Source organism: Rhinoraja longicauda, chromosome 26 (genome assembly GCF_053455715.1).
Source record: "Rhinoraja longicauda isolate Sanriku21f chromosome 26, sRhiLon1.1, whole genome shotgun sequence".
In the NCBI taxonomy this organism is placed as follows: Eukaryota; Metazoa; Chordata; class Chondrichthyes; order Rajiformes; family Arhynchobatidae; genus Rhinoraja; species Rhinoraja longicauda.
The window spans coordinates 7,001,221-7,027,058 of record NC_135978.1 but is presented as its reverse complement, the minus strand read 5'-3'; the positions used below and the strand labels follow the sequence as shown (position 1 = coordinate 7,027,058).

The following is a 25,838-nucleotide window of genomic DNA, read 5'->3' as shown; positions in this document are numbered from 1 at the left end:
TTTTAAATTTTAGTTTTGTGACAAACCCATTTACTTTTTTAAAAATTCAATAAATGGAGACCATATTTTTTTTTAAAATAGATCTGGTTTGTCAATTAAGGCAAACCTTATTTTTTCCAAATTCAAGGTCAGGACATGGCTATTTTAATGGACTTTATATGGACAGGACTGGTTTGGAGGGAGATGGGCCAAACGCGGGCAGGTGGGACTAGTGTAGATGGGACATGTTGGCCAGTGTGGGCAAGTAGAGCCTATTTCTACGCTGTATCATTCTATGGTGTGCAGCGTAGGTTTACTAGGTTAATTCCCGGAATGGCGGGACTGTCGTATGTTGAAAGACTGGAGCGACTAGGCTTGTATACACTGGAATTTAGAAGGATGAGAGGGGATCTTATCGAAACGTATAAGATTATTAAGGGGTTGGACACGTTAGAGGCAGGAAACATGTTCCCAATGTTGGGGGAATCCAGAACCAGGGGCCACAGTTTAAGAATAAGGGGTAGGCCATTTAGAACGGAGATGAGGAAAAACTTTTTCAGTCAGAGAGTTGTAATTCTGTGGAATTCACTGCCTCAGAAGGCAGTGGAGGCCAATTCTCTGAATGTATTCAAGAGAGAGCTAGATAGAGCTCTTAAGGATAGCGGAGTCAGGGGGTATGGGGAGAAGGCTGGAACGGGGTACTGATTGAGAATGATCAGCCATGATCACATTGAATGGCAATGCTGGCTCGAAGGGCCGAATGGCCTCCTCCTGCACCTATTGTCTATTGTCTATTGTCTATGTATAGGTCAATGACTGCAAGAAATTGCAGAGATTGTGGGCATAGCCCAGAACATCATGCAAACCAACCTCCCTTCCATTGATTGCATCTACACTTTATGCCGCCTAGCCAAGGCCACCAGCATAATCAAGGACCAGTCTCACCCTGGTCACTCCCTCTTCTCCCCTCTCCCTTTTAGGCAAGAGGTGCAGAAATTGAAAACACATACCTCCAGATTCAGGGCCAATTTCCTCCCAGCTGTTATCAGGCAACTGAACCGTCCTCTCAATAGACAATAGACAATAGACAATAGGTGCAGGATTAGGCCATTCAGCCCTTCGAGCCAGCACCGCCATTCAATGCGATCATGGCTGATCACTCTCAATCAGTACCCCGTTCCTGCCTTCTCCCCATACCCCCTCACTCCGCTATCCTTAAGAGCTCTATCCAGCTCTCTCTTGAAAGCATCCAACGAACTGGCCTCCACTGCCTTCTGAGGCAGAGAATTCCACACCTTCACCACTCTCTGACTGAAAAAGTTCTTCCTCATCTCCGTTCTAAATGGCCTACCCCTTATTCTTAAACTGTGGCCCCTTGTTCTGGACTCCCCCAACATTGGGAACATGTTTCCTGCCTCTAATGTGTCCAATCCCCTAATTATCTTATATGTTTCAATAAGATCCCCCCTCATCCTTCTAAATTCCAGTGTATACTCTCAACCCTCTCAACAGCTAGAGGGTTGTTTAGACCTCCCATCTGCTTCATTGGCATGTGGAAGTGCGGGGAATAGAAGGATATAGATCATGTACGTGCAGATGAGATCAGTTTAACTTGGTATCATGTTCATCACAAACATTGTGGGCCGAAAGGCCCATTCCTGAGCTCTACTGTTGGAAAGTAGACACAAAATGCTGGAGTAACTCAGCGGGACAGGCAGCATCTCTGGAGAGAAGCTGGATCTCTGCCTGTCCTGCTGAGTTACTCCAGCATTTTGTGTCTACTTTCGACTTCAACCAGCAATTGCAGATCTTTTCTACACACTATATTGTTCGATATTCTTTTTCTATTCTAGGCCAGAAGAATTGTTCATTGAGTCACAACAGTTGGCAGATAAAACTTTCAACGTGAGCCTGATTAATCTAATCAATCAAATTGATCAGGGACAAACTCTGATTTGAGTCATAGAGTGATACAGTGCGGAAACAGGCCCTTCGACCCAACTTGCTCACATCGACCAACATGTCCCAGCTACACTAGTCCCAACTGCTTGTGTTTGGTCCATATCTCTCCAAACCTGTCCTATCCATGTACCTGTCTAACTGTTTCTAAAACATTGCGATAGTCCCAGCCTCAACTACCTCCACTGGCAGCTCGTTCCATACACCCACCACCCTTTGTATGAAAAAGTTACCCCTCAGATTCCTATTAAATAATTTCCCCTTCACCTTGAACCTATGTCCTCTGGTGTTCGATTCTCCTACTCTGGGCAAGAGACCCTGTGCATCTACCCGATCTATTCCTCTCGTGATCTGCAACATCTCCCCTCAACGTTCAGGCCCTTCGAATAGTGTCCTCGCCTTCTCAACATCTCCCTATAGCTCAGACCCTCGAGTCCTGGCAACATCCTCGTAAATTTTTTCCTCACCCTTTCCAGCTTGACAACATCTTTCGTATAACATGCTGCTCATAACTGAACACAATATTCTGAATGCAGTCATACCAACGTCATATGGGCGGCACGGTGGCGCAGCGGTAGAGTTGCTGCCTTACAGCGAATGCAGCGCCGGAGACTCAGGTTCGATCCTGACTACGGGTGCTGTCTGTACGGAGTTTGTACGTTCTCCCCGTGACCTGCGTGGGTTTTCTCCGAGGTCTTTGGTTTCCTCCCACACTCCAAAGACGTACAGGTATGTAGGTTAATTGGCTGGGCAAATGTAAAAATTGCCCCTAGTGTGTGTAGGATAGTGTTAGTGTGCGGGGATCGCTGGGCGGCGCGCACTCGGTGGGCCGAAGGGCCTGTTTCTGCACTGTATCTCTAAATCTAAATCTAAAAAATATATAACTGCAACTGGGAGAGTGGTAGAGACGTGGCAGATGGAATATAGTGTAGCAAAGTGTGGAATCGTGCATTTTGGTAGTAGGAAGAAAGGCATAGATTATTTTCTAAATGGGCAGAGAATCCAGAAATCGGAGGTGCAAAGTGACTTGGGAGTGCTGGTGCAGGATTCCCAAAAAGTTAATCTGCAAGTCAGATCGGTAGTAAAGAAAGCAAACTCAATGGTAACATTTATTTCAAGAGGGCCTGCATACTAAAACAGGGATGTAATGCTGAGGCTCTATAAGGCGCTGGTCGGGCCGCATTTGGAATATTGTGAGCAATTTTGGACACCATATCTGAGGAAGGACAAGCTGCAACAAAACTTGGTCTTACACCCAATACAGCAAAGACACAGGTGATGAAGATCCACTCCAAACCCAGCAAGCCTGTCCTCATGCACAGCACTGCCCTGGCGGAGGTAGAAACATCCACATGCCTAGGCAGTGTTGTGGACACCACCGGAGGGGCAGATGCAGACATAAAAAACGGAATTAATAAGGCTAGGGTGGTGTTTAACATGTTCAGGAAGATCTGGAGCTCAAAATACATCTCAATCAACACCAAAATACGCATTGTTAATTCAAATGTGAAACAGGTAATGCTGTATGGATCAGAGACATGGAGAACAATAAAACACACAACAAACAGGCCACAAACATTCATTGACACCTGCCTCAGGAGAATACTAAACATCTGGAGGGGAGACAAAGTAAGCAATGTGGACCTGTGGACAAGATCAAGCCAGGATCCCATTGACTTACAAATTCGAAAGAGAAAATGGAGTTGGATTGGACACACCCTCAGAAAACCTGCCACAAACATCACTCGGCAAGCCCTGAAATGGAAGCCCCGAGGAAAAAGGAAAAGAGGTGGCCCCAGGAACAGCTGGAGAAGAGGTGTTCAGGCAGAAATGTCTGGGAGTGGGCTCAACTGGGGAGATCTCAAAAGAACCGCCAACAACCGAGTGAGGTGGAGGACATTTGTCAATGGCCTATGCTCCCTAGAGGAGCCAAGGGCTTAAGAAGAAGAAGAAGATTTGAGGAAGGTCGTGCTGGCTCTTGAGAGGGCCTAGACGTGGTTTACAAAAATGATCCCAGGAATGAGTAGGTTAACATATGATGAGCATTTGACGGCACTGGGCCTATATTCGCTGGAGTTTAGAAGAATGAGGTTAGCTGTGGCGAGATTGAAAGAGATGTTGGCACCTTAGTCATGATAATGGGGGAGGCTGCAGAATCATTCAATAATATCTGCAAGGGTATTATTTGTCTGCATTAAGCCATGTGTAAAAGCAACTGACTGTAAACCTTGCTCTGTTACTTATGTATTGAAGAACCAGGTGAAAGCAGAGATTGATAAAATGTGAACAAAATGTCTTCTGCTGAAGACAACCCAAATTGACTGTGCGACACCTTTTGCTGTATTGCCCAAAGAGTTGGAAATTGGCAATAGTTTGGGCACCACGGTGGCGCAGCAGTAGAGTTGCTGCCCTACAGCGCCAGCGACCCACATTCGAGATCCTACTACGGGTGCTGTCTGTATGGAGTTTGTACGTTCTCCCCGTGACCCGCGTGGGTTTTCTCCGGGATCTCCGGTTTCCTCCCACACTCCAAAGACGTGCAGGTGTGTAGGTTAATTGGCTTGGTATAATTGTAAATTGTCCCTAGTGTGTGTAGGATAGTGTTAGTGTGCGGGGATCACTAGTTGGCGCCGACTCGGTGGGCGGAAGGGCCTGTTGTATCTCTAAACTAAACTAAACGAAAAATAAAGAGTATCAATCAATCCTGTGAGGAAGGTATTGATAATTTCTGAGGTTTTTTTCGATTTGCCTTCTCAGGCAGTCTCTTCGGATCCAGGATGAATGACTTCCATTCCAGTTTAGTGGGTTCTGAGGTGGATAATGAAGCCAATGTGCAAACTACAGGTGTGTAGGAAGGAACTGCAGATGCTGGTTTGAACCAAAGTCTCACCTGGGGCTCAAACCCCAGATGAGGGCGTGCAGCGTAGGTTCACTAGGTTAATTCCCGGAATGGCGAGACTGTCGTATCATATCATATCATATCATATATATACAGCCGGAAACAGGCCTTTTCGGCCCTCCAAGTCCGTGCCGCCCAGCAATCCCCGCACATTAACACTATCCTACACCCACTAGGGACAATTTTTACATTTACCCAGCCAATTAACCTACATACCTGTACGTCTTTGGAGTGTGGGAGGAAACCAAAGATCTCGGAGAAAACCCACGCAGGTCACGGGGAGAACGTACAAACTCCTTACAGTGCAGCACCCGCAGTCAGGATCGAACCTGAGTCTCCGGCGCTGCATTCGCTGTAAAGCAGCAACTCTACCGCTGCGCTACCGTGCCGCCTGTGTTGAAAGGCTGGGGATTGGACACATTAGAGGCAGGAAACATGTTCCCAATGTTGGGGGAGTCCAGAACAAGGGGCCACAGTTTAAGAATAAGGGGTAGGCCATTTAGAACGGAGATGAGGAAGAACTTTTTCAGTCAGAGAGTGGTGAAGGTGTGGAATTCTCTGCCTCAGAAGGCAGTGGAGGCCAGTTCGTTGGATGCTTTCAAGAGAGAGCTGGATAGAGCTCTTAAGGATAGCGGAGTGAGGGGGTATGGGGAGAAGGCAGGAACGGGGTACTGATTGAGAGTGATCAGCCATGATCGCATTGAATGGCGGTGCTGGCTCGAAGGGCTGAATGGCCTCCTCCTGCACCTATTGTCTATTGTCTATTGTCTATTGTCAAACCACAGATACTTCCACGCCTGCGCCACCTGCTGGTCAATGAGACACATGGCAGGATGGTTTTGGTAGGCGATCTCAGATGGCATCTGTGTCTTGGTCTCAAGGATCTTAACTGTTTCCAGAATGCCTCTTCTCTACTTTGAGAGGTCATGAGTACGAGATTCACAGATGTCAATGGAGATGTTCGCCAAACACTTTAACCCCCCCCTCCCATTCCCACACTGACCTTTCTGACCTGGGCCTCCTCCATTGTCAGAGGGAGGCCCAATGCAGTTTGGAGGAACAGCACCTCATATTTAGCTTGGGCAGTTTACGACGTTGATTTCTCTAACTTCAAGTAACTCTGGCAAACCCCTCTCTCTCTGTCCCTCTCCCACCCAATGCTGTACTAGTTTCAAAGTCATCTTGATACTGCGGTTGCAGCTCCTAGACTGTGGAACAGCATCCCTCTCCCGATCAGAACTGCCCCCTCCATCGACTCCTTTAAGTCCAGGCTCAAAACATATTTCTACTCCCTAGCGTTTGAGGCTCATTGAGGAGGCGCTGTGAACTGTTTGCGTACTACTGTATGTTTTCATTTTTTTTTCTATTGGAACCTAATCAAATGTACAGCACTTTGGTCAACGTGGGTTGTTTTTAAATGTGCTATACAAATAAAATTGACTTGACTTGACTTGACTTGATGAGATTCATTGTCTGTAACTCGTTTTCACCTAGCCCACAGCTAACAATGGCCTGTTTCCTTGATCGTCGTAACTTTTATTGCATATTTTTCATTCATTTATTCTATATCTCTCTATATCACCATCTATATCTCTTTTCCCCTGACCCTCAGTCTGAAAAAGGGTCCCGACCCGAAATGTCGCCGATTCCTTTTCTCCAGGGATGCTGCCTGACCTGCTGAGGTACTCCAGCTTTTTAATGTCTATCTAGCGTTTCTTTAAGGCGGCTTTGAGCAAATGCTGGAATGTTTTTTTCCTCAGGGATTCACCTCCAGTGGCAGAGCTAGGCATAGAAGGTTGTCAGGGTCAGGAGCGTGAATGATGTGGCCTGCCCAACAGAGCCAACGGATGTAATTGGGGCCTCAATGTTGGGGAACTGGGCCTGGGTGAGGACCCAGACATTGGTTCATTGTACCTCCAGTCAATTCGAAGGATTTTGTGGTGTTGTTTGTGCATTTCCTTGGTTAGTTTAGAGATACAGCGCGGGAACAGGCCCTTTGGCCAGCCATGTCCGCGCCGAACAGCGATCCCCGCACACTAACACTACCCTACATAATTGGGACAATGCACAATTTTACCAAAGCCAATTAACCTACTACAAACCTGTGTGGGAGGAAACCGGAGCACCCGGAGAAAACCCACGCAGGTCACGGGGAGAACATCCAAACTCCGTGCAGACGGCACCCGCAGTCAGGATGGAACCCGGGTCTCTGGCGCTGTAAGGCAGCAACTCTAACGCTGCGCCACCGTGCCGCCCTGGTGTTGCCTGCATGGTTTTAAATACCCTCTAATATTTTGTATTCTATTTAATTTAGTTTGGTTTAGTTCAGCTTACTTTACTTTAGTGATACAGCATGAATAGGCCCTTCGGACTACAGCGTTCTCACCAACCGTTGATCATTCGTTCACACTAGTTATCCCACTTCTCACTAGGGGGAAATTTACAGAGGGCCAGTTAACCCTCAAACTCCCACATCTTTGAGATGTGGGAGGAAACCGGAGCATCTCGAGAAAACCCACAGAGGGAAAGTGCGAACTCTACAGACAGCACCCAAGGTCAGGATCAAACCCGGGTCACTGGCGCTGTGAGGCAGCAACTCTACCGCTGCTCTACCGTGCCACAGAGGCTGGTGTAGGGCCTATCTTAATTCTATTCTTCGAGTGTTGAACAAAGATGGGACAGAGAGCTCCAAGGCCTGCCTGCAACCTTTAAACTGAGAGACTGAGTCAATTACACGTGGGCAGTTCCTGGGCCAATTTCACAGTGACCATAAGACCATAACACATAGGAGCAGATCTAGGCCAATCGGCCCATCGAGTCTGCTCCACCCTTATGATCTATATTTCCCTCACAAATCTATTCTCCTGCCTTCACACCATAACATTGACGCACTTACTAATCAAGAAATGTGTGCAATCTCACTCACAATTGATCATTGGTGCGATCAATCCCAGGAAAAATTAGCTTTGTTTGCAGATTCACATGAAAACAGACCACAATGGATGCAGTTTCTCAGCTTGTTCTAAATTGTTGATGGACCATTGCTCCTGGTCTCCCCCTGCTGGCTGAGATGTACGCTGATGGAGGTTTCCCAAGCAAATGCACACGTACCTGCAGTTGGCTTTTGTGAAGCACCAAACTCAATTATTACTGCAGATGCTGGTACAAATCGAAGGTATTTATTCACAAAATGTTGGATCCGCTGGCTGGTGGGGTGGAAGGTGAGAACGAGGGGGATTCTGTCCTTGTTACGAGTGGGGGGAGGGGGAGCAAGAGCGGAGCTGCGGGATGTAGAAGAGACCCTAGTGAGAGCCTCATCTATAATGGAAGAGGGGAAGCCCCATTTCCTGAAGAATGAGGACATCTCTGATACCCTAGTGTGAAACACCTCATCCCGGGCGCAGATGCGGCGTAGACGGAGGAATCGGGAGTAGGGGATTGACTTTTTGCAGGAAACCGGGTGGGAAGAAGTGTAGTCCAGATAGCTGTGCGAGTCAGTGGGTTTATAGTGGATGTCAGTCACTAGTCTGTCTCCTGTGATGGAGATGGTGAGGTCCAGAAACGGGAGGGAGATGTTGGAGATAGTCCAGGTATATTTAAGGGCAGGATGGAAATTGGAAGTGAAGTGTATGAAGTTTTTGGATCCGTTGGCTGGTGGGGTGGAAGGTTTGCTGAGTTACTCCAGCATTTTGTGAATAAAAACTCATTTATTACAGTAAGTAATTGTAGGAATTGAAGGGATCAGTAAACAACCAGAAACCAGCCGCTGAGGACTTTGATGCCAACTGATGAGAGTTCTGTTATCATGAACTATACCAATGTGACCAAAGGTAGACACAAAATCGACTTGAAATGCCACCCATTCCTTCTCTCCACAGATGCTGCCTGTCCCGCTGAGTTACTCCAGCAGTTTGTGTCCATCTTCGGTGTAAACCAGCACCTGCAGTTCCTTCTTACACCAACATGACCAACCTCTGCATAAAACAATTTAAATGAAATCCTTGAAAGGGAATCAAATAAAATTGCTCTTGCTTTAGTGCCAACGTATAAAGCCTGCACACCATTGAAGATAGACACAAAATGCTGAAGTAACTCAGCAGAATTGGCAGGATCTCTAGATAGAAGGAATGGGTGACATTTCAGATTGAGACTCTTCTTCAGACCCAACCCGAATTAACCCAGTATTGTTACCATATCACGCAATGCACACAAGTTCTACATCACAGGAGATAGAGATAAAATGATGGAGTAACAATACAATACAATACAATACAATATATCTTTATTGTCATTGTACAGGGGTACATTGAGATTGGGAATGCGCCTCCCATACGATGCAATAAATTAATTAGCTAATCAGTATTAATTTAAACAACCCAATGAAACAAATTAGAACAGTTTTAAATCAGAATAAAGTGCAAGTAGATCTGTGCCGGTTCACTGTGCGATGTGACCATCCGGCTCAGCAGGACCGGTTCATAGCAGCTATGGCCCTGGGGATGAAGCTGTTCCTGAGTCTGGAGGTGCGGGCGTAGAAGGCCTTGTATCGTCTGCCCGATGGTAGAAGTTCGAACAGACTGTTGCAGGGGTGTGAAGAGTCTTTGTGGATGCTGGTGGCTTTTCGGAGGCATCGTGTGTTGTAGATGCCCTCCAAGGCTGGTAGCTGTGTTCTGATAGTCCTCTGAGCTCTATGGACTACCCGCTGAAGAGCTCTCCTCTCTGCCTCCGTGCAGCTGAGGTACCACACAGGGATGCCATGCGTTAGGACTCAGCGGGACAGGCAGCATCTGTAGATTGGTTATTTCCTACTAACCAATTGTAGCGCTTGTTAGTAGGTGCTCCGCCTAATATGCCATATATATTACCAAGAGCTAGGGCAGTTGGAGTAGCTGTTAGTCACTGTGAAGTCTTGCAGATCTATGCTGTAAGTGGACTGTAATAAATGTGTGTTGCATTACGACATGTGTACGACTCCACTCATTACATGGTGTCAGAAGTGGGACTCCATTCATTACAGCATCTAAGGAGAGGAAGAATTGGGTGACGTTTTGGGTCGATACCCTTCTTAAGATTACATTCTCCCCGTGACCTACGTGGGTTTTCTCCGAGATCTTCAGTTTCCTCCCACCGTCCAAAGACGTACAGGTTTGTAGGTTAATTGGCTTGATATATATAAAAGTAAAATTGTCCCCAATGCATGTAGGGTAGTGTTAATGTGCGGGGATCGCTGGTCGGTGCGGACCCGGTGGGCACTGTATCTCTAAACCAAAGAAAATAAACAAAACTAAACTAACTCGTCAGGTCAGGCAGCAGCTTTGGTGATGATTCAGGTCGGGACTCTTCTTTAGACTGTCCCAACCATAAATGCTCATGTCCTCCAGAGATGCTGCTTGACCTGTTGAGTTGCTCCAGCACTTTGTGTTCAATGCAAGATTCCAACATCTACAGATCCTCGTGTCCCAGTTTGAGATTTCTGACCCTTGAAGGGATTAAACTAAAATTGGACAACAAAAGACTCAATCAAACACGTAATCCATCAAGATTTATTTCAGGTAAGTGTTATCACAGTTCAGTAGGTCAGTCTTTCAAAGCAGCAATCAATTACAATGTAAATATTTATTCAAGCTTAGCTTCATGTTATATATCATTGCTTAGCATAGTCACAGATTTCAAGGCTCAATAAAAACACATTGATATTTAGTGGAACAGTGCTATTTCCCAAATGGTAACACAATCCAATGATCAACAACAGTTGTCTACACCTAAGGGTAAATCACATGGATGTCCAAAGAATCTGTTAATAGTATTGAAGATGGGACGTGTCCATCACAGCTTGTTTTGGGAACAGCTCCACGATGGCATGAAATTGCAGTGAATTGTGGACGCAGCCCAGACCATCACACAAACCAACGTCCCCTCCATTGACTCCATTTACGCCTCACGCTGCCTCGGCAAGGCCAGCAGCATCATCACACACCGACCACTCCCTCTTCTCCCCTCTCCCCTCGGGCAAAAGGTATAGAAGTGTGAAAACGCACACCTCCAGATTCAGGGACAGTTTCATCCCGGCTGCTATCAGGCAACTGAACCATCTCTTAAGGATAGCGGAGTCAGGGGGTATGGGGAGAAGGTAGGAATGGGGTACTGATTGAGAATGATCAGCCATGATCACATTGAATGGTGGTGCTGGCTTGAAGGGCCGAATGGCCTACTCCTGCACCTATTGTCTATTGTCTATCCTACCAAAACTGGACAGCAGTCTTGAACAACCACCTATCTCATTGGTGACCCTTGGACTATAGTTGATCGGCATTTCCGTGCACTAAACATTATTCCCTTATCGTGCATCTGTACACTGTAAATGGCTTGATTGTAATCATGTATCGTCTTTCCGCTGACTGGTTAGCGCGCTACAAAAGCTTTTCACTGTACCTCGGTACACGTGACAATAAACTACACTGAAACTGAACTGAAGAGGGTGAAGGTCTTAACTGCTCTGTCTCCTGCTCAGCCAGGCTCTCAGTTGCTCGATCTGGGTCAGCACGCTGCTGCGAGCAGTGCCTCCGGCCGCTGTGTACTGCTCCACGCTGTTGGTGTAGTTCCACACCTTTGATACGTCACTCTCAAACAGCGGGCTTTTGGCGAAGAGAAAAACATTCCATTCGACTCAATTTGCGTTTAAATCCCAGGAGGTTCATTGCAGTCGTGACTGTTTACCTGCAAGAACAACCACTTGCACGCAAAGATTTTACACTTGCCCATCGTATATACAGTAAATAACCAATGGCATTCAGGGACGGTTTCTTCCCAGCTGTTATCAGGCAACTGAATCATCCTACCACAACCAGAGAGCAGTGCTGAACTACCATCTACCAGCTTGCAGCCCAGTGGTATGAACATCGACTTCTCCAACTTTAGATAGTTCCTCTGTCCCTCTCTTCCCCTCCTCCTTCCCAGATCTCCCTCTATCTTCCTGTCTCCACCTATATCCTTCCTTTGTCCCGCCCCCCTGACATCAGTCTGACGAAGGGTCTCAATCTGAAACGTCACCCATTCCTTCTCTCCTGAGATGCTGCCTGACCCGCTGAGTTACTCCAGCATTTTGTGAATAAATACCTTCGATTTGTACCAGCATCTGCAGTTATTTTCTTATACCATCTACCTCTTTGTTGGCCCTCTGATGTTTCTTGATTGGATTTTGCTGGCTTTACCTTGCACTAAACGATATTCTCTTGTACGGTACATGTACTGTAGTACACTGTAAATACACTGTACACGGTATGGCTCGATTGTAATCATGTATTGTCTTTCTGCTGACTGAATAGCATGCAACAAAAGCTTTTCACTGAACCTCGGTACAAGTAGGATTGCCAACTGTCCCGTATTAGCTGGGACATCTCGTATATTGGGCTAAATTGGTTTGTCCCGAATGGGGCTGCCCTTGCGCTGTATTAGGCCCGGGGGATGCTGTAGGCCCGGACAGTGTAGGCTAACGGAGTGTGTTCGGGGAGTGGGGCCAAGTGTGTACGCCGAATGGAGGTTGCGTAGCAACCCGCCTCCCGGCCCAGGTGGCCACCATTGGTGGAGCGGGAGCACATGGCCGCTGGCTGGGTGAGTTCACGTGGGGTGCGGGCGGTGACGTCAGCTTTAGTCCCTTATTTGGGAGTTAGAAAGTTGGCAACCCTAGGTATAATTTACCTCTGCCTATGACTTCTGGACTCATCAGTCCAGTCCACCATGACAGCAATGCTTTTATACTTCTTTTCAGTTTAAAATAGTTTTCTTCTCTTTGTGAAAGGGGGTGCAAGATCCAACACAAGTTCTCCATCCTGATAAATAGTTCACAGATTTTAATGTAGTCTGTTAAAACGTAACTAGCATAATCCAAGAATTGTTGATGGATGCTGACCGATGTTGTGGTGGCCTGCACTCATTGCCCTCTGTGGTGGTATTGAAAGCTGAAGGATTTGGTACTTTGCCACAAGGAGAGAGAAAAAATAAGCACGAGAGCGAAAAGAATCACGTTGACCTTCTGGGAAGCTGCAGGGTAACCATCCTCTGGACCTAAGGAACTGCAGATGCTGGTCACAAAAACCCCCCACAAACTGCTGGAGTAGCTCAGCAGATCAGGCAGCATCTCTGGAGAACATAGATGGGTGATGTTTCGGGTCGGGACCCTTCTTCAGACTTCAGATACTCATGATAGTATAAGAAAATAACTGCAGATGCTGGTACAAATCGAAGATATTTATTCACAAAATGCTGGAGTAACTCAGCAGGTCAGGCAGCATCTCAGGAGAGAAGGAATGGGTGACGTTTCGGGTCGAGACCCTTCAGTCTGATGAAGGGTCTCGACCCGAAACGTCACCCATTCCTTCTCTCCTGAGATGCTGCCTGACCTGCTGAGTTACTCCAGCATTTTGTGAATAAATACCTCAGATACTTATGAGATGCATCCCTCCAGTAACCCACTCTTCAAATAACTTCTAGATCTCAATCACCCATCCCATCCCATCCCATCCCATCCCATCCCATCCCATCCCATCCCATCCCATCCCATCCCATCCCATCCTATCCCAACCCCAAACCTGGACAAAGTTCACGATCTCCACTCAATTAGACACTATTATCCTACTGCTGGATGTTTAACTTTACGCATAAGATATTCATAAGTGGGGCGGCACGGTGGCGCATCAGTAGTGTTGCTGCCTTGCAGCGCCAGAGACCCGGGTTCGATCCTGACTACGGGTGCTGTCTGTACGGAGTTTGTATGTTTTGCCCGTGACCACGTGGGTTTTCTCTGGGCGCTCCAGTTTCCCTCCACATTCCAAGTTTGTAGGTTAATTGGCTTCAGTGAAAATTGTAAAATTGTCCCTAGTGAGTGTAGGATAGTGTGAGTGTGCGGGGATCGCTGGTCGGTGCGGACTCAAGTGGGCCAAAGGGCCTGTGTCTCTAAACTCAACTAAATACTTAAATTTAAATAAAAAAATCTAAATACCTAACCCTCAGGCCACCTTCCTCCGACCATCCTGCTTCAAGAGCTGGGAGCACATTTGATCTGCAATACGTACCTAATAGTTTTCAATTCATCCAGGGAGAGTTGACTGACTTCAACACCCTTGGACTCTGCCAAATGAATGGCTCTTCCTGAAACACTGTGGGCATCTCTAAAAGGCATCTACAGTGAGAAGATCTGGTTAAGAATTCAGGTAGAACCACAAACGATGAATGTATTACAACATACCAGGCACAACATACCAGGCAGAATTAGGCCAATCGGCCCATCAAGTCTACACCGCCATTCAATCATGGCTGCCCTATCTTTCCCTCCTCACCCCATTCTCCCGCCTTCTCTCCATAACCCCTGACACCCGTACTAATCGAGAATCTATCTATCTCCACCTTAAAAAATCATTCACGCTTTCATTTCCTCCCGCCTAGACTACTGCAACTCCCTATACACTGGGATCAGCCAATCTTCCCTGTCCCGCCTGCAACTGGTCCAAAACGCCGCAGCGAGACTCCTGACGGGTACCCGTAAAAGGGACCACATCACCCCGATTCTGGCCTCTCTCCACTGGCTCCCTGTACGGTACAGAATCAACTTCAAGCTCCTCCTATTCACGTATAAAGCCCTAAATGGACACTCCCCCCCCTACATCAAAAATCTTCTAACCCCCCTCTCTAACTCCAGGTCCCTCAGATCGGCCGACTTGGGGCTATTCACTATCCCACGGTCTAGGCTTAAACTCAGGGGTGACCGCGCTTTTGCGGTTGCAGCTCCTAGACTGTGGAACAGCATCCCTCTCCCGATCAGAACTGCCCCCTCCATCGACTCCTTTAAGTCCAGGCTCAAAACATATTTCTACTCCCTAGCGTTTGAGGCTCATTGAGGAGGCGCTGTGAACTGTTTGCGTGCTACTGTATGTTTTCATTTTTTTTTCTATTGGAACCTAATCAAATGTACAGCACTTTGGTCAACGTGGGTTGTTTTTAAATGTGCTATACAAATAAAATTGACTTGACTTGACTTGACTTAAAAAGATCCATTGACTTGGCTTCCTGTGGCACGCAATTCGTGACCATAAATTTCCATGTGAGAATCACAATTATGGTGGTCGATGTTAACCAAATTCAGCAGTGGTATTTAGTGGGTGCTTTGCAAACCTGGTGCACCAGATTAAGCAATTGATTTTGAGACGATGTATTGCTCATACCACCGATAGATGGTGGGAAAAGGAGTATCAAAACAGAAAGATTACAGTTCAGTCAGATGGACGTTTCATCCTTTATCACTGCTTAAAAGATAATGGGCTATAACAATAATTCATGTACATCCATACCAAGGATTATTTTGTATAAAGGAAGATTATTGCTGTTATCATTGCTGAATGATCATCCAGCGTGGAATTGAAGCATTCGTGAAAAGCAGATCTTTTTTTTTTTAGAAGGATGAGAGGAGATCTTATTGAAATGTATAAGATTATTAAGGGGTTGGACACGTTAGAGGCAGGAAACATGTTCCCAATGTTGGGGAGTCCAGAACAAGGGGCCACAGTTTAAGAATAAGGGGTAGGCCATTTAGAACGGAGATGAGGAAAAACTTTTTCAGTCAGAGAGTTGTGAATCTGTGGAATTCTCTGCCTCAGAAGGCGGTGGAGGTCAATTCTCTGAATGCATTCAAGAGAGAGCTGGATAGAGCTCTTAAGGATAGCGGAGTCAGGGGGTATGGGGAGAAGGCAGGAACGGGGTACTGATTGAGAATGATCAGCCATGATCACATTGAATGGCGGTGCAGGCTCGAAGGGCCGAATGGCCTCCTCCTGCACCTATTGTCTATTGTCTATTTTCTCTGCTCATGTCTGTTACTATCAAAACAAGACTTTAGATATGGAGCACAGAATCAGGCCCTTCAACCCACCGAGTCCGTGCCGACCAGCGATCATCCCACACACCAACACTATCCTGCACACGAGGGACAATTTTCAATCTTACCGAAACCAATGAACCTACACGCCTGTAAGTCTTTGGAGTCTGGGAGGAAACCGGAGCACCCGTAGAAAACCCACGCCGTCACGGGGAGAACGTACAAATTCTGTACAGACAGCACCCGTAGTCAGGATTGAACCTGGGTCTCTGGCGCTGTAAGGCAGAAACTCTACCAGTGTGCGAGTTTGCCGCCCTTTAAGAGTTAGGGGTTACCAAGTGGAGATAGGAGAGAGCTCAGCTGTCCTTGTGGGGGTAGAGAAAAGCAGGGGGATTTCTTGGGCAGGTGTTTGTGTTACCAGAGTCTCTCTCAATACCATCACGAATAGGCCTAAGCTCACCGCTCTGGAATCCAATGCAGCAGCTAGTAACTGAGCCCTGCAAATAGTGTTGGATCTGACCTTCTAACTAACGGGGTGTTTGTGAAAATAGTTCCTTGCACACCGACCAGGAAGGTCTCCAGTTGCTGTGTGATCTGTCTGCCATAAGACCAAGACTTAAGCCATTTATATCATCATCATATCATATATCTACAGCCGGAAACAGGCCTTTTCGGCCCTCCAAGTCCGTGCCGCCCAGTGATCCCCGTACATTAACACTATCCTACACCCACTAGGGACAATTTTTACATTTACCCAGCCAATTAACCTACATACCTGTACGTCTTTGGAGTGTGGGAGGAAACCGAAGATCTCGGAGAAAACCCACGCAGGTCACGGGGAGAACGTACAAACTCCTTACAGTGCAGCACCCGTAGTCAGGATCGAACCTGTGTCTCCGGCGCTGCATTCGCTGTAAAATGAATCTTCTCCGACATTCGATCTTGGCTGATCAATTTTTTCCCTGCAACCCCATTCTCCTGCCTTCACCTCGAAACCTTTTATGCCCTTACTAATCAAGAACATCTGCTTTAAAAATGTCTTAGCCTCCACATCCGTCGGTGGCATTGAATTGCACAGATTCACCACCCTCTGGTTAAAAACAAAATCCTCCTCATCTCCACTCTAAAGATACTGTACGTCCTTTTATTCTGAGGCTGTGCCCTCTCATTCTAGACTCTCCCATTACTGGAAACATCATCTCCACATCCTCTCTAAATAGGCCTTTCATTATTCAGTAGGTTTCAATGAGATTCCCCCAGCCATTTCCCCCATTTCCCATCAAAGCCACCCATTTCTTTGATTAGTGCACAGCGTCATTTGATTTTTGCATGGAGTAAACACTCACCTTCTTTCGAACCAAGTAGTAGGCTAGGTCTGTAGCCAGCATATCCGGGCTCAGGGCATTCTTCATAGCGTCTCCATTAACCTTCAGAGAAGAAAAACATCACATGTCGGTAGACTAATAGATTCTCTTTAAAAGAGGAACAAAATACTTAGACAAGAATGCTCTTTGCGATTCTGCACCACACTGCTAACATCACCCCCGTTTCATTTATAACATTTGTGATGCATTGCAAACAGATAACTAGGAGGAATATCAGCAGTGCAAATCAACATTCGAGTTATCAGGACATAAGGGATAGGAGGAGAATCTATCTATCTCTGCCTTAAAAATATCCACTGACTTGGCCTCCACATCCTTCTGTGGCAAAGAATTCCACAGATTTGCCATACTCTGACTAAAGACTAAAGTTCAGAGCAAGACTAGGTCTTGAGTTCTTCAGCCATCTCCACCGTTCCATAGGATTGGGGCTGATCCGATGGAAAACTCAACTCCACATTCCAACCTGCCCATGGAAATCTTTCACCCTCTTGCTTGCTAACCTGTTCACTGCCAATTTTGTTTTTTTTCACTATTGGCCACGGCCCGTGTATACACCGGGGTGGCACTGAACAGGTTAAGAATCTATCCAGCACTGGTTTAAAAATATTCAAAAGACTCTTGATTCCCACACTCTTTAAGGAATGCCCAGGGACATATAGGAAATCTCACTTCATCTTGGTCTTCAATGATGTGGTATCGTTAAACCTCCATTGACCTCTTATTCCAGATCTTCCGAACACAATGTCCCTTCAGCAAAGTTATGTTGACTTTGCCTGATCGTCTTTAACTTTTCTAAGTTTTATAATCTCTTCAATAATAACTGTTCACATTTGCCCTCTGGCAAATGTAGAGATAACCAGTCTGTAGCCCCTGGATTCTGTCTCTTTTTGAACAAAGGAACCAAGCAGGCTATTTTCCAATCTAATCGTAGATTACACGGTGGCGCAGCGGTAGAGTTGCTGCCTTACAGCGAATGCAGCGCCGGAGACTCTGGTTCGATCCTGACTACGGGCGCCGTCTGTACGGAGTTTGTACGTTCTCCCCGTGACCTGCGTGGGTTTTCTCCGAGATGTTCGGTTTCCTCCCGCACTCCAAAGACGTACAGGTATGTAGGTTAATTGACTGGGTAAATATAAAGATTGTCCCTAGTGTGTGTAGGATAGTGTTAATGTGCGGGGATCGCTGGGCGGTGCGGACTCGGTGGGCCGAAGGGCCTGTTTCCGCGCTGTATCTCTAAATCTAAATCTGCATTTTGGTAGGACAAATCAAAATAGGACGTACAGGGTAAATGGTAGGGAATTGAGGAATGCAGTGGAACAGAGGGATCTGGGAATAACTGTGCATTGTTCCCTGAAGGTGGAATCTCATGTGGATAGGGTGGTGAAGAAGGCGTTTGGTATGCTTGCCTTTATAAATCAGAGCATCGAATATAGAAGTTGGGATGTAATGTTAAAATTGTACAGGGCATTGGTGAGGCCGAATCTGGAGTATGGTGTGCAGTTCTGGTCGCCAAATTATAGGAAGGATGTCGACAAAATGGAGAGGGTACAGAGGAGATTTACTAGAATGTTGCCTGGGTTTCAGCACTTAAGCTACAGAGAGAGGTTGACCAGGTTGGGTCTTTATTCTTTGGAGCGTAGAAGGTTGAGGGGGGACTTGATAGAGATTTTTTAAATTTTAAGAGGGACGGACAGAGTTGACGTGGGTAGGCTTTTCCTTTTGAGAGTGGGGAAGATTCTAACAAGGGGACATAGCTTCAGAATTGAGGGACAAAAGTTTAGGGGTAACATGAGGGGTAACTTCTTTACTCAGAGGGTGGTGGCTGTATGGAATGGGCTTCCAGCGGAAGTGGTGGAGGCAGGCTCAATTTTATTATTTAAGAGTAAATTGGATAGGTATATGGATGAGAGGGGATTAGAGGGTTATGGTCTGAGAGCAGGTAGATGAGACTAGGTCAGAGAGAGTGGTCGGCGTGGACTGGTAGGGCCGAACGGGCCTGTTTCCGTGCTGTAGTTGTTATATGGTTATATGGTTAAATCTAAATCTCACTTTCTCTCACTTTCTTTCACTCTCTTTCACTCTTTAAGGTGATAGAAGACATCAATTAGATGAAACTAACAGTGACATTCTATTAAACAGAAATGTTTACAGTTTAGTTTAGTTTAGAGATACAGCGCGGAAACAGGCCCTTCGGCACACCGCGTCCGCACCGACCAGCGATCCCCGCACAGTAACACCATCCTACACACACTAAGGATAATTTTACTCATACACCAATCCAATTTACCTACATACCTGCACGTCTTTGGACTGTGGGAGGAAACCAAAGATCTCGGAGAAAACCCATGTGGTCTCGGGGAGAACGTACAAACTCCGTACAGACAGCACCCGTAGTCGGGATCGAACCCGGGTGTCCGGCGCTACAAGTGCTGTAAGGCAGCGACTCTACTGCTGCGCCACCGTGCTGCCCACAGTGTCAGGAATATTCTTACAGTGTCAGGAATCTTGTCTCCTCAGAGGCAAAAAGATCAACACTGTGCTACTACGTGGAACTGTTGGTCTCATGATACATTTTTAAAAATGGTGCCAACCAATATTATCTATTTCCACAAGCTTTATCATTGCTTCCACAAGAAAAGAAAGAAAAACAAACATCCAAAATATCTGCCGTTTGCTTTACTGTGAGTCAACATGACCTCTGTTGTGGCGGTCACGGTGGTGGGCGCAGAGGTAGAGTTGCTGCCTTACAGCGAATGCAGCGCCGGAGACCTGGGTTCGATCCAGATGGCGGATTTGTACTGAGTTTGCACGTTCTCCCCGTGACCTGCGTGGGTTTTCTCCGAGATCTTCGTTTTTCCTCCCACACTCCAAAGACGTACAGGTTTATAGGTTAATTGGCTTGGTTGAATGTAAAAACTGTCCCTAGTGGGTGTAGGATAGTGTTAATGTGCGGGGATCGCTGGTCGGCGCGGACTCAGAGGGCCGAAGGGCCTGTTTCCGCGCTGTATCTCTAAACTCTTAAAAAAAAGAGAAAGTCAAGAGTTTAAGAGAGAGTTAAATTTAGCTCTTAGGGCTAACAGAATCAAAGGATACTGGGTACTGATTTTGGATGATTAGCCATGATCATGCTGAATGGCAATGCTGGCTCGAAGGGCCGAATGGCCTACTCCTGCACCTATTTTCTATGTTTCCATGTTTCTATGTCCAGATACTTGAGTGTCCTTCGTGATCTCATCTGAACTAGTTGTGGCTCTATCTGGCCCTGTCGATGAATGATGGGCTGGTGACATGTCCTCCATTATCTCCACACTTGCCTCTATCAGTGATCTTTCCATGACTGGGTTTGTTCCCCTGATATCAGATTCCCTCCACCACCATGGCTTTACACATGATCTCTGTTGTGGTGCGTGTTGAGTCTTCAGAACCTGCAGACACGTTTTCAGTATCTCCACAAGAACCAAGGAAGCACACCTTGATGACTGCACTACTGACCACACCCTTTCATCTCGGACCAGGTGACATTTGCTTTCCACTTTTTCCATGTTCCCAGAGTCAGAAGAAAAAGTCTCGACCCGAAACATCGCCTATTCCTTTCCTCCGGAGATACCGCTTGAACTGCTAAGTTATTCCAGCTTTTTGTGCCCATCTCAAATATATTTTCACCTTCACTTGAGAATTACGCAGCCCAAATGACTGGTGGATTGAAACATTCTTCATGATTTGCCACGGTGTGGCTTTATCAGTCCCATTTGTTGTTCTGAATTACTTACAAGTATTGCAGAAAACCTTTCTGATCGACAGCATCTTTCTCAACTCTCTCTCGAGTTCACCACCCTGAGAAACGACCTTCCGGCAGGTTCGAGTTCCGTCGTGTTAATCGCTAACGCCTGAACTCTTGGCCATAGTGTTGCCACCTCAGGTTTGCTGAGTTGCTTTAGGAGGATGTTACACATTGACCCAGTCTCTAGTTGAAAGGTTCACTCGTTCATCTTGCACTCACATTTGGCGATAGATACATAGATAAAGATCTAGTGACTCTTTTTCCACAGAATTTAGTTTAGTTTGGTTTAGTTTAGAGATACAGCGCGGAAGCAGGCACCTTTGGTCCACTGAGACCGCGCCGACCAGCGATCCCCGCACGTTAACCCTTTCAATGTCTTCTTTACTATGTCCTTTTGGTAGAAATTATTTCCCAATCCACATTTCATGCACTCCTTTCCACATACAGTGACTATCACTTGTTGAAATTTCATTCTCCAAATTTCATTTGAAGGCTAAATGGGATGCAACAATTATCTCCTCTTGTGAACAATCAGATACAATACATTTCTACTTTTCCCTGCTCTGGTTTAGTTACCACAGCAGCATAGTACACCTGTTCTTCCACTGTCCCTGCTCTGGTTTAGTTACCACAGCAGCATAGTACACCTGTTCTTCCACTGTCCCTGCTCTGGTTTAGTTACCACAGCAGCATAGTACACCTGTTCTTCCACTGTCGCTGCTCTGGTTTAGTTACCACAGCAGCATAGTACACCTGTTCTTCCACTGTCGCTGCTCTGGTTTAGTTACCACAGCAGCATAGTACACCTGTTCTTCCACTGTCCCTGCTCTGGTTTAGTTACCACAGCAGCATAGTACACCTGTTCTTCCACTGTCGCTGCTCTGGTTTAGTTACCACAGTAGCATAGTACACCTGTTCTTCCACTGTCCTTGTGCCGAATTTCCTGTTCATCTCTTACCAGTAGCTTTGCATAAGAGTAGCTTACCTTAAGAGCAACTTTAACTTACTAGTTTTTAACTGACAATGGCATCATTATTGTGATATTTTACATTTACTATTTTTCTGCAACGATTAAATAGTTTCCCAGGAATAAAACGTTTTTTCCCCCCAAATTTTGTCATCAAATGTTGGTATTATGGGTGCCCAGGGATTATAATTCAAATTACGTTCTCTAGTCTTTTGTGGTCACCTCCACACCTTCCTCTAGCTTCACAATTCACAATTCTTCAATCCTTTTGTCTTCCGCCTTCTGTCTTTTCATCTCTGGCCTATGTTCAACCATCAGCCTATCATACAACCTTCCTTGCCTGTGTTGGTCTATTGCCTACCAGGCTTTGTCCTGCCTCCTCCTCTCTTCCAGCTTTCGTTCCCCACACCCTCCCCCTCACTACAATCAGTCTGAAGGTAGGTCCCGACCTGAAATGGCAACTATCCTTCTTCTCCCAAGATGTGGAAGATAGACACAAAATGCTGGAGTAACTCAGCGGGACGGGCAGCATCTCTGGAGAGAAGGAACGGGTGGCGTTTCGGGTCGAGACCCTTCTTCAGATCCAGTCGCGGGTGTCGACCCCAAGAGATGCTGCCTGTCCCGCTGAGTTCCTCCAGCACTTTGTGTCTATCTCCCGGTGTAAACCAGCACCTGCATTTCCTTCCAACACATTCTCCCATGATGCTGCCTGACCCGCTGAGCTATTCCGGCACATTGTGTCTTCTTCTGTAGTCTTCCCACTAATTAAATCCATGCAACCTACTGCCAGAATAGATCTTGACTGAGTCTGATGCTGACCTAGTTGGTTGCTGTCCTCACTAGCGTTAGACAAGAGGCAACTCCAATCCTACCACATTGTACTAGATGCCTAACATGCCCTATGATGTTCAGTAGAAAGCACAGTCCACTCTATAATGCGACCTTATATTCTGATGATTGGAGATGCAAAGTCTTACCTGTAGTGTAGAGATTACGCCCATTGTCACCGGCAGTACCTCAGTGACAGTATCGATGCTTTCAAACACTCCCTCTTTGCCCTCCTGAGTAAATGAAATAGATTTTATATTAAAGTGCCAGAAAACAATGTATTCTTCTGTGCAGGAAGGAACTGGTTTACACCGAAGATAGATGCAGGAAAAATGTTCCTGATGTTGGGGGAGTCCAGAACCAGGGGGCCACAGTTTAAGAATAAGGGGGAGGCCATTTAGGACTGAGATGGGGACAAGCTATATTTAAGAGGGAGTTAGATGTGGCCCTTGTGGCTAAAGGGATCAGGTGGTATGAAGAGAAGGCAGGTACAGGTTACTGAGCTGGATGATCAGCCATGATCATATTGAATGGCGGTGCAGGCTCGAAGGGCCGAATGGCCTCCTCCTGCACCTATTTTCTATGTTTCTATGTTTCTAAATGTTTTCACCCAGAGAGTTGCGAATCTGTGGAATTCTCTGCCACAGAAGGCAGTGGAGGCCAATTCACTGGATGTTTTCAAGAGAGAGTTAGGTTTAGCTCTTGAGGCTAACGGAATCAGGGGAGAGGGGGGGATAAAGCAGGAACGGGGTACTGATTTTGGATGATCAGCCATGATCACATTGAATGGCGGTGTTGGCTCGACGGGCCGAATGGCCTACTCCTGCACCTATTTTCTATGTTTCTATGTTAACCGACTTCTTCAGAGGCCCCAACCCTACTCCAACAGGAGGTACGAACCCTCATTGACTAAACCCGTCCCTCTGCTCGGCCCACCCACCAGATTCCCAAACCCCTTTCATGTTTCATTGAGGAAAGCTACACACAAAGCTTGGGAAAGAAGGCAAAAGGACACAACTTTCTGGAGCTTCACTGCGTGACGCACACCCTGAAGCAGGCATTATCTACCTGCAGATCCTTATTGTACGCGCTTGACAGTCCTTTCAAAGTCATTAAAAACCCCGAGCACTGTAAAAGGAAAAAGGAAAATGTGTTAATGAAAGACATTTTTAAATAAGCCACTTCCACTGTGCCAGCTATCAGTGGTCGAAGAGCCGAAAAGACAATCATTTATAACATTCTTGCAATGAACAAATACAGGAAACCTGGAATCGTTCTGGAAGACAAGTTTTCTGTGAATGAATGAATGAATAAATGAATGAATGAATAGGTTTAATGGCCAAGTATGTGCACATACAAGGAATGTGCCTTGGTGCTCCGCTCACAAATGACAACACAAACACACAGTTAACAATTAAGAATAAAGCATAAACACATCAAAACAATAAGGATACAACATTACGGTCTAAACATGTGGGTGAAAATAAACCAGAGCAAAGAAGAGACTACAGACTTTGGTTGTTGAGTAGCAGGGCCGTCTTAATGCATGGGCCTGATGGGCACTTGCCCGGGGGCCCACGAGCATAGGGGCCCCATGCTGATAAGTGACTTACAATAAATAAATACTACTTTAAAAATGTAGGTTCAATAAGTGCTTTTTTCGCAACATTTTCGGCCCCTAAGTGCTTCTCACAGCGATCTGTAAGTGCTTTTCGCAACAATGTAGCACCCTAAGTCCATCGCTAAGTGCTTTTCGGTAAGTGCTTTTCGCCGGCACGACAGGGGGGGGGGGGGGGGGCTGGTAGGGAAAGGGGGGTGGGGGAGAGTAACGGTAGGGGCCCCAGTACACTGCTTTGCCCGGGGGCCCATAATGCTGCAAAAACTGCCCTGTTGAGTAGAACTATCACTCGTGGGGAAAAAGCTGTTTTTATGTCTGGCTGTGGCTGCTTTGACAGTCCAGAGTTGCCTTCCAGAGGGAAGTGCTTCAAAGAGTTTGTGGCCAGGGTGAGAGGGGTCAGAGATGATCTTGCCCGCTCGCTTCCTGGCCCTTGCAGGGTACAGTTCGTCAATGGGGGGGGGAAGGGAAGGTTGCAGCCAACAACCTTCTCAGCTGATTTTTCATTGAATTTTCATTGAATTTTCATTCCCGCAAAAAGAGGGGAACGGACAGGGAATAAAAAATATCTATTTCCATGCCATCTGTACAGAAAGGAATAGGAAATACCTCAATTAAAAAGCAGTGCTGAACTACTAGATAGAGCTCTTAAGGATAGCGGACTAGATAGAGCTCAAGGATAGCGGAGTCAGGGGGTATGGGGAGAAGGCAGGAACGGGGTACTGATTGAGAATGATCAGCCATGATCACATTGAATGGCGGTGCTGGCTCGAAGGGCCGAATGGCCTCCTCCTGCACCTATTGTCCATTGTCTATTGTCTGCTATCTACCTCTTTGGAGACCCACGGACTATCCTTGACCGGACTTTACCTTGCACACTAAACGTTGTTCCCTTATCATGTATTTGCACACTGTGAATGGCTCGATTGTAATCATGTATTGTCTTTCTGCTGACTGGTTAGCACGCAACAAAAAAAGCTTTTCGCTGTACCTCGGTACAGGTGACAATAAACTAAACTGAAACAGAAACTGGTAATGTGTCAGATTTTTAAAAACTTTTTTTTGTCTTTAACTTTGGGTGTGTGGCCCAGTCGTACAGAACCCAGAGGACACAGCTCAACCGGTGAGTCTCTTCGAATTGCAGCGTAACACAAGGTCCTTACCCTCCCAAACACACGGCCGGCCTTGCTGCGAATCAGTTCCAAACTGTCAGGGTTCTTCTTCTGGGGCATCAGGCTGCTCCCTGTGCTGGAAGAGCAAGGAAATGCACAACACCGTCAAGCCCACACACGGCTGCCGTTCCCTTCCTCTAACATGTCAGTCAAACCGCTGCCACCCCCAACACACAGAGATACAAGATGTGGTCAAACTCCCCCTCCCATTCCCAGTCTGACCTTTCTGTCATGGGCCTCCTCCAGTGCCATAGTGAGGCCCACCGGAAATTGGAGGAACAGCACCTCATATTTCGCCTGGGCAGCTTGCAGCCCAGTGGTATGAACATCGAATTCTCCAACTTTAGATAGTTCCTCTGTCCCTCCCGTCCCCTCCTCCTTCCCAG

The 25,838-nt window shown here is 46.5% G+C and overlaps 1 protein-coding gene across 3 annotated transcripts in view; it reads right to left on the bottom strand.

The window, feature by feature from the left end:
• Nucleotides 1–25,838, bottom strand: part of LOC144606219 (argininosuccinate lyase-like) — a 368,098-nt gene that overhangs the window by 322,405 nt on the left and 19,855 nt on the right. For 2 of the 3 annotated variants that reach the window (XM_078422110.1, XM_078422109.1), the window contains 6 exons: nucleotides 25,444–25,528; nucleotides 23,734–23,793; nucleotides 22,815–22,898; nucleotides 17,051–17,131; nucleotides 13,909–14,015; nucleotides 10,380–11,472 (listed from right to left, as the gene is read on the bottom strand). In XM_078422110.1, the coding sequence (XP_078278236.1) occupies nucleotides 11,325–11,472; nucleotides 13,909–14,015; nucleotides 17,051–17,131; nucleotides 22,815–22,898; nucleotides 23,734–23,793; nucleotides 25,444–25,528 (565 nt within the window). In that variant the 3' untranslated portion in view covers nucleotides 10,380–11,324. Of the gene's footprint in view, nucleotides 1–10,379; nucleotides 11,473–13,908; nucleotides 14,016–17,050; nucleotides 17,132–22,814; nucleotides 22,899–23,733; nucleotides 23,794–25,443; nucleotides 25,529–25,838 lie in introns of those variants that run through there. The other variant, XR_013548928.1, reaches the window with a different exon arrangement.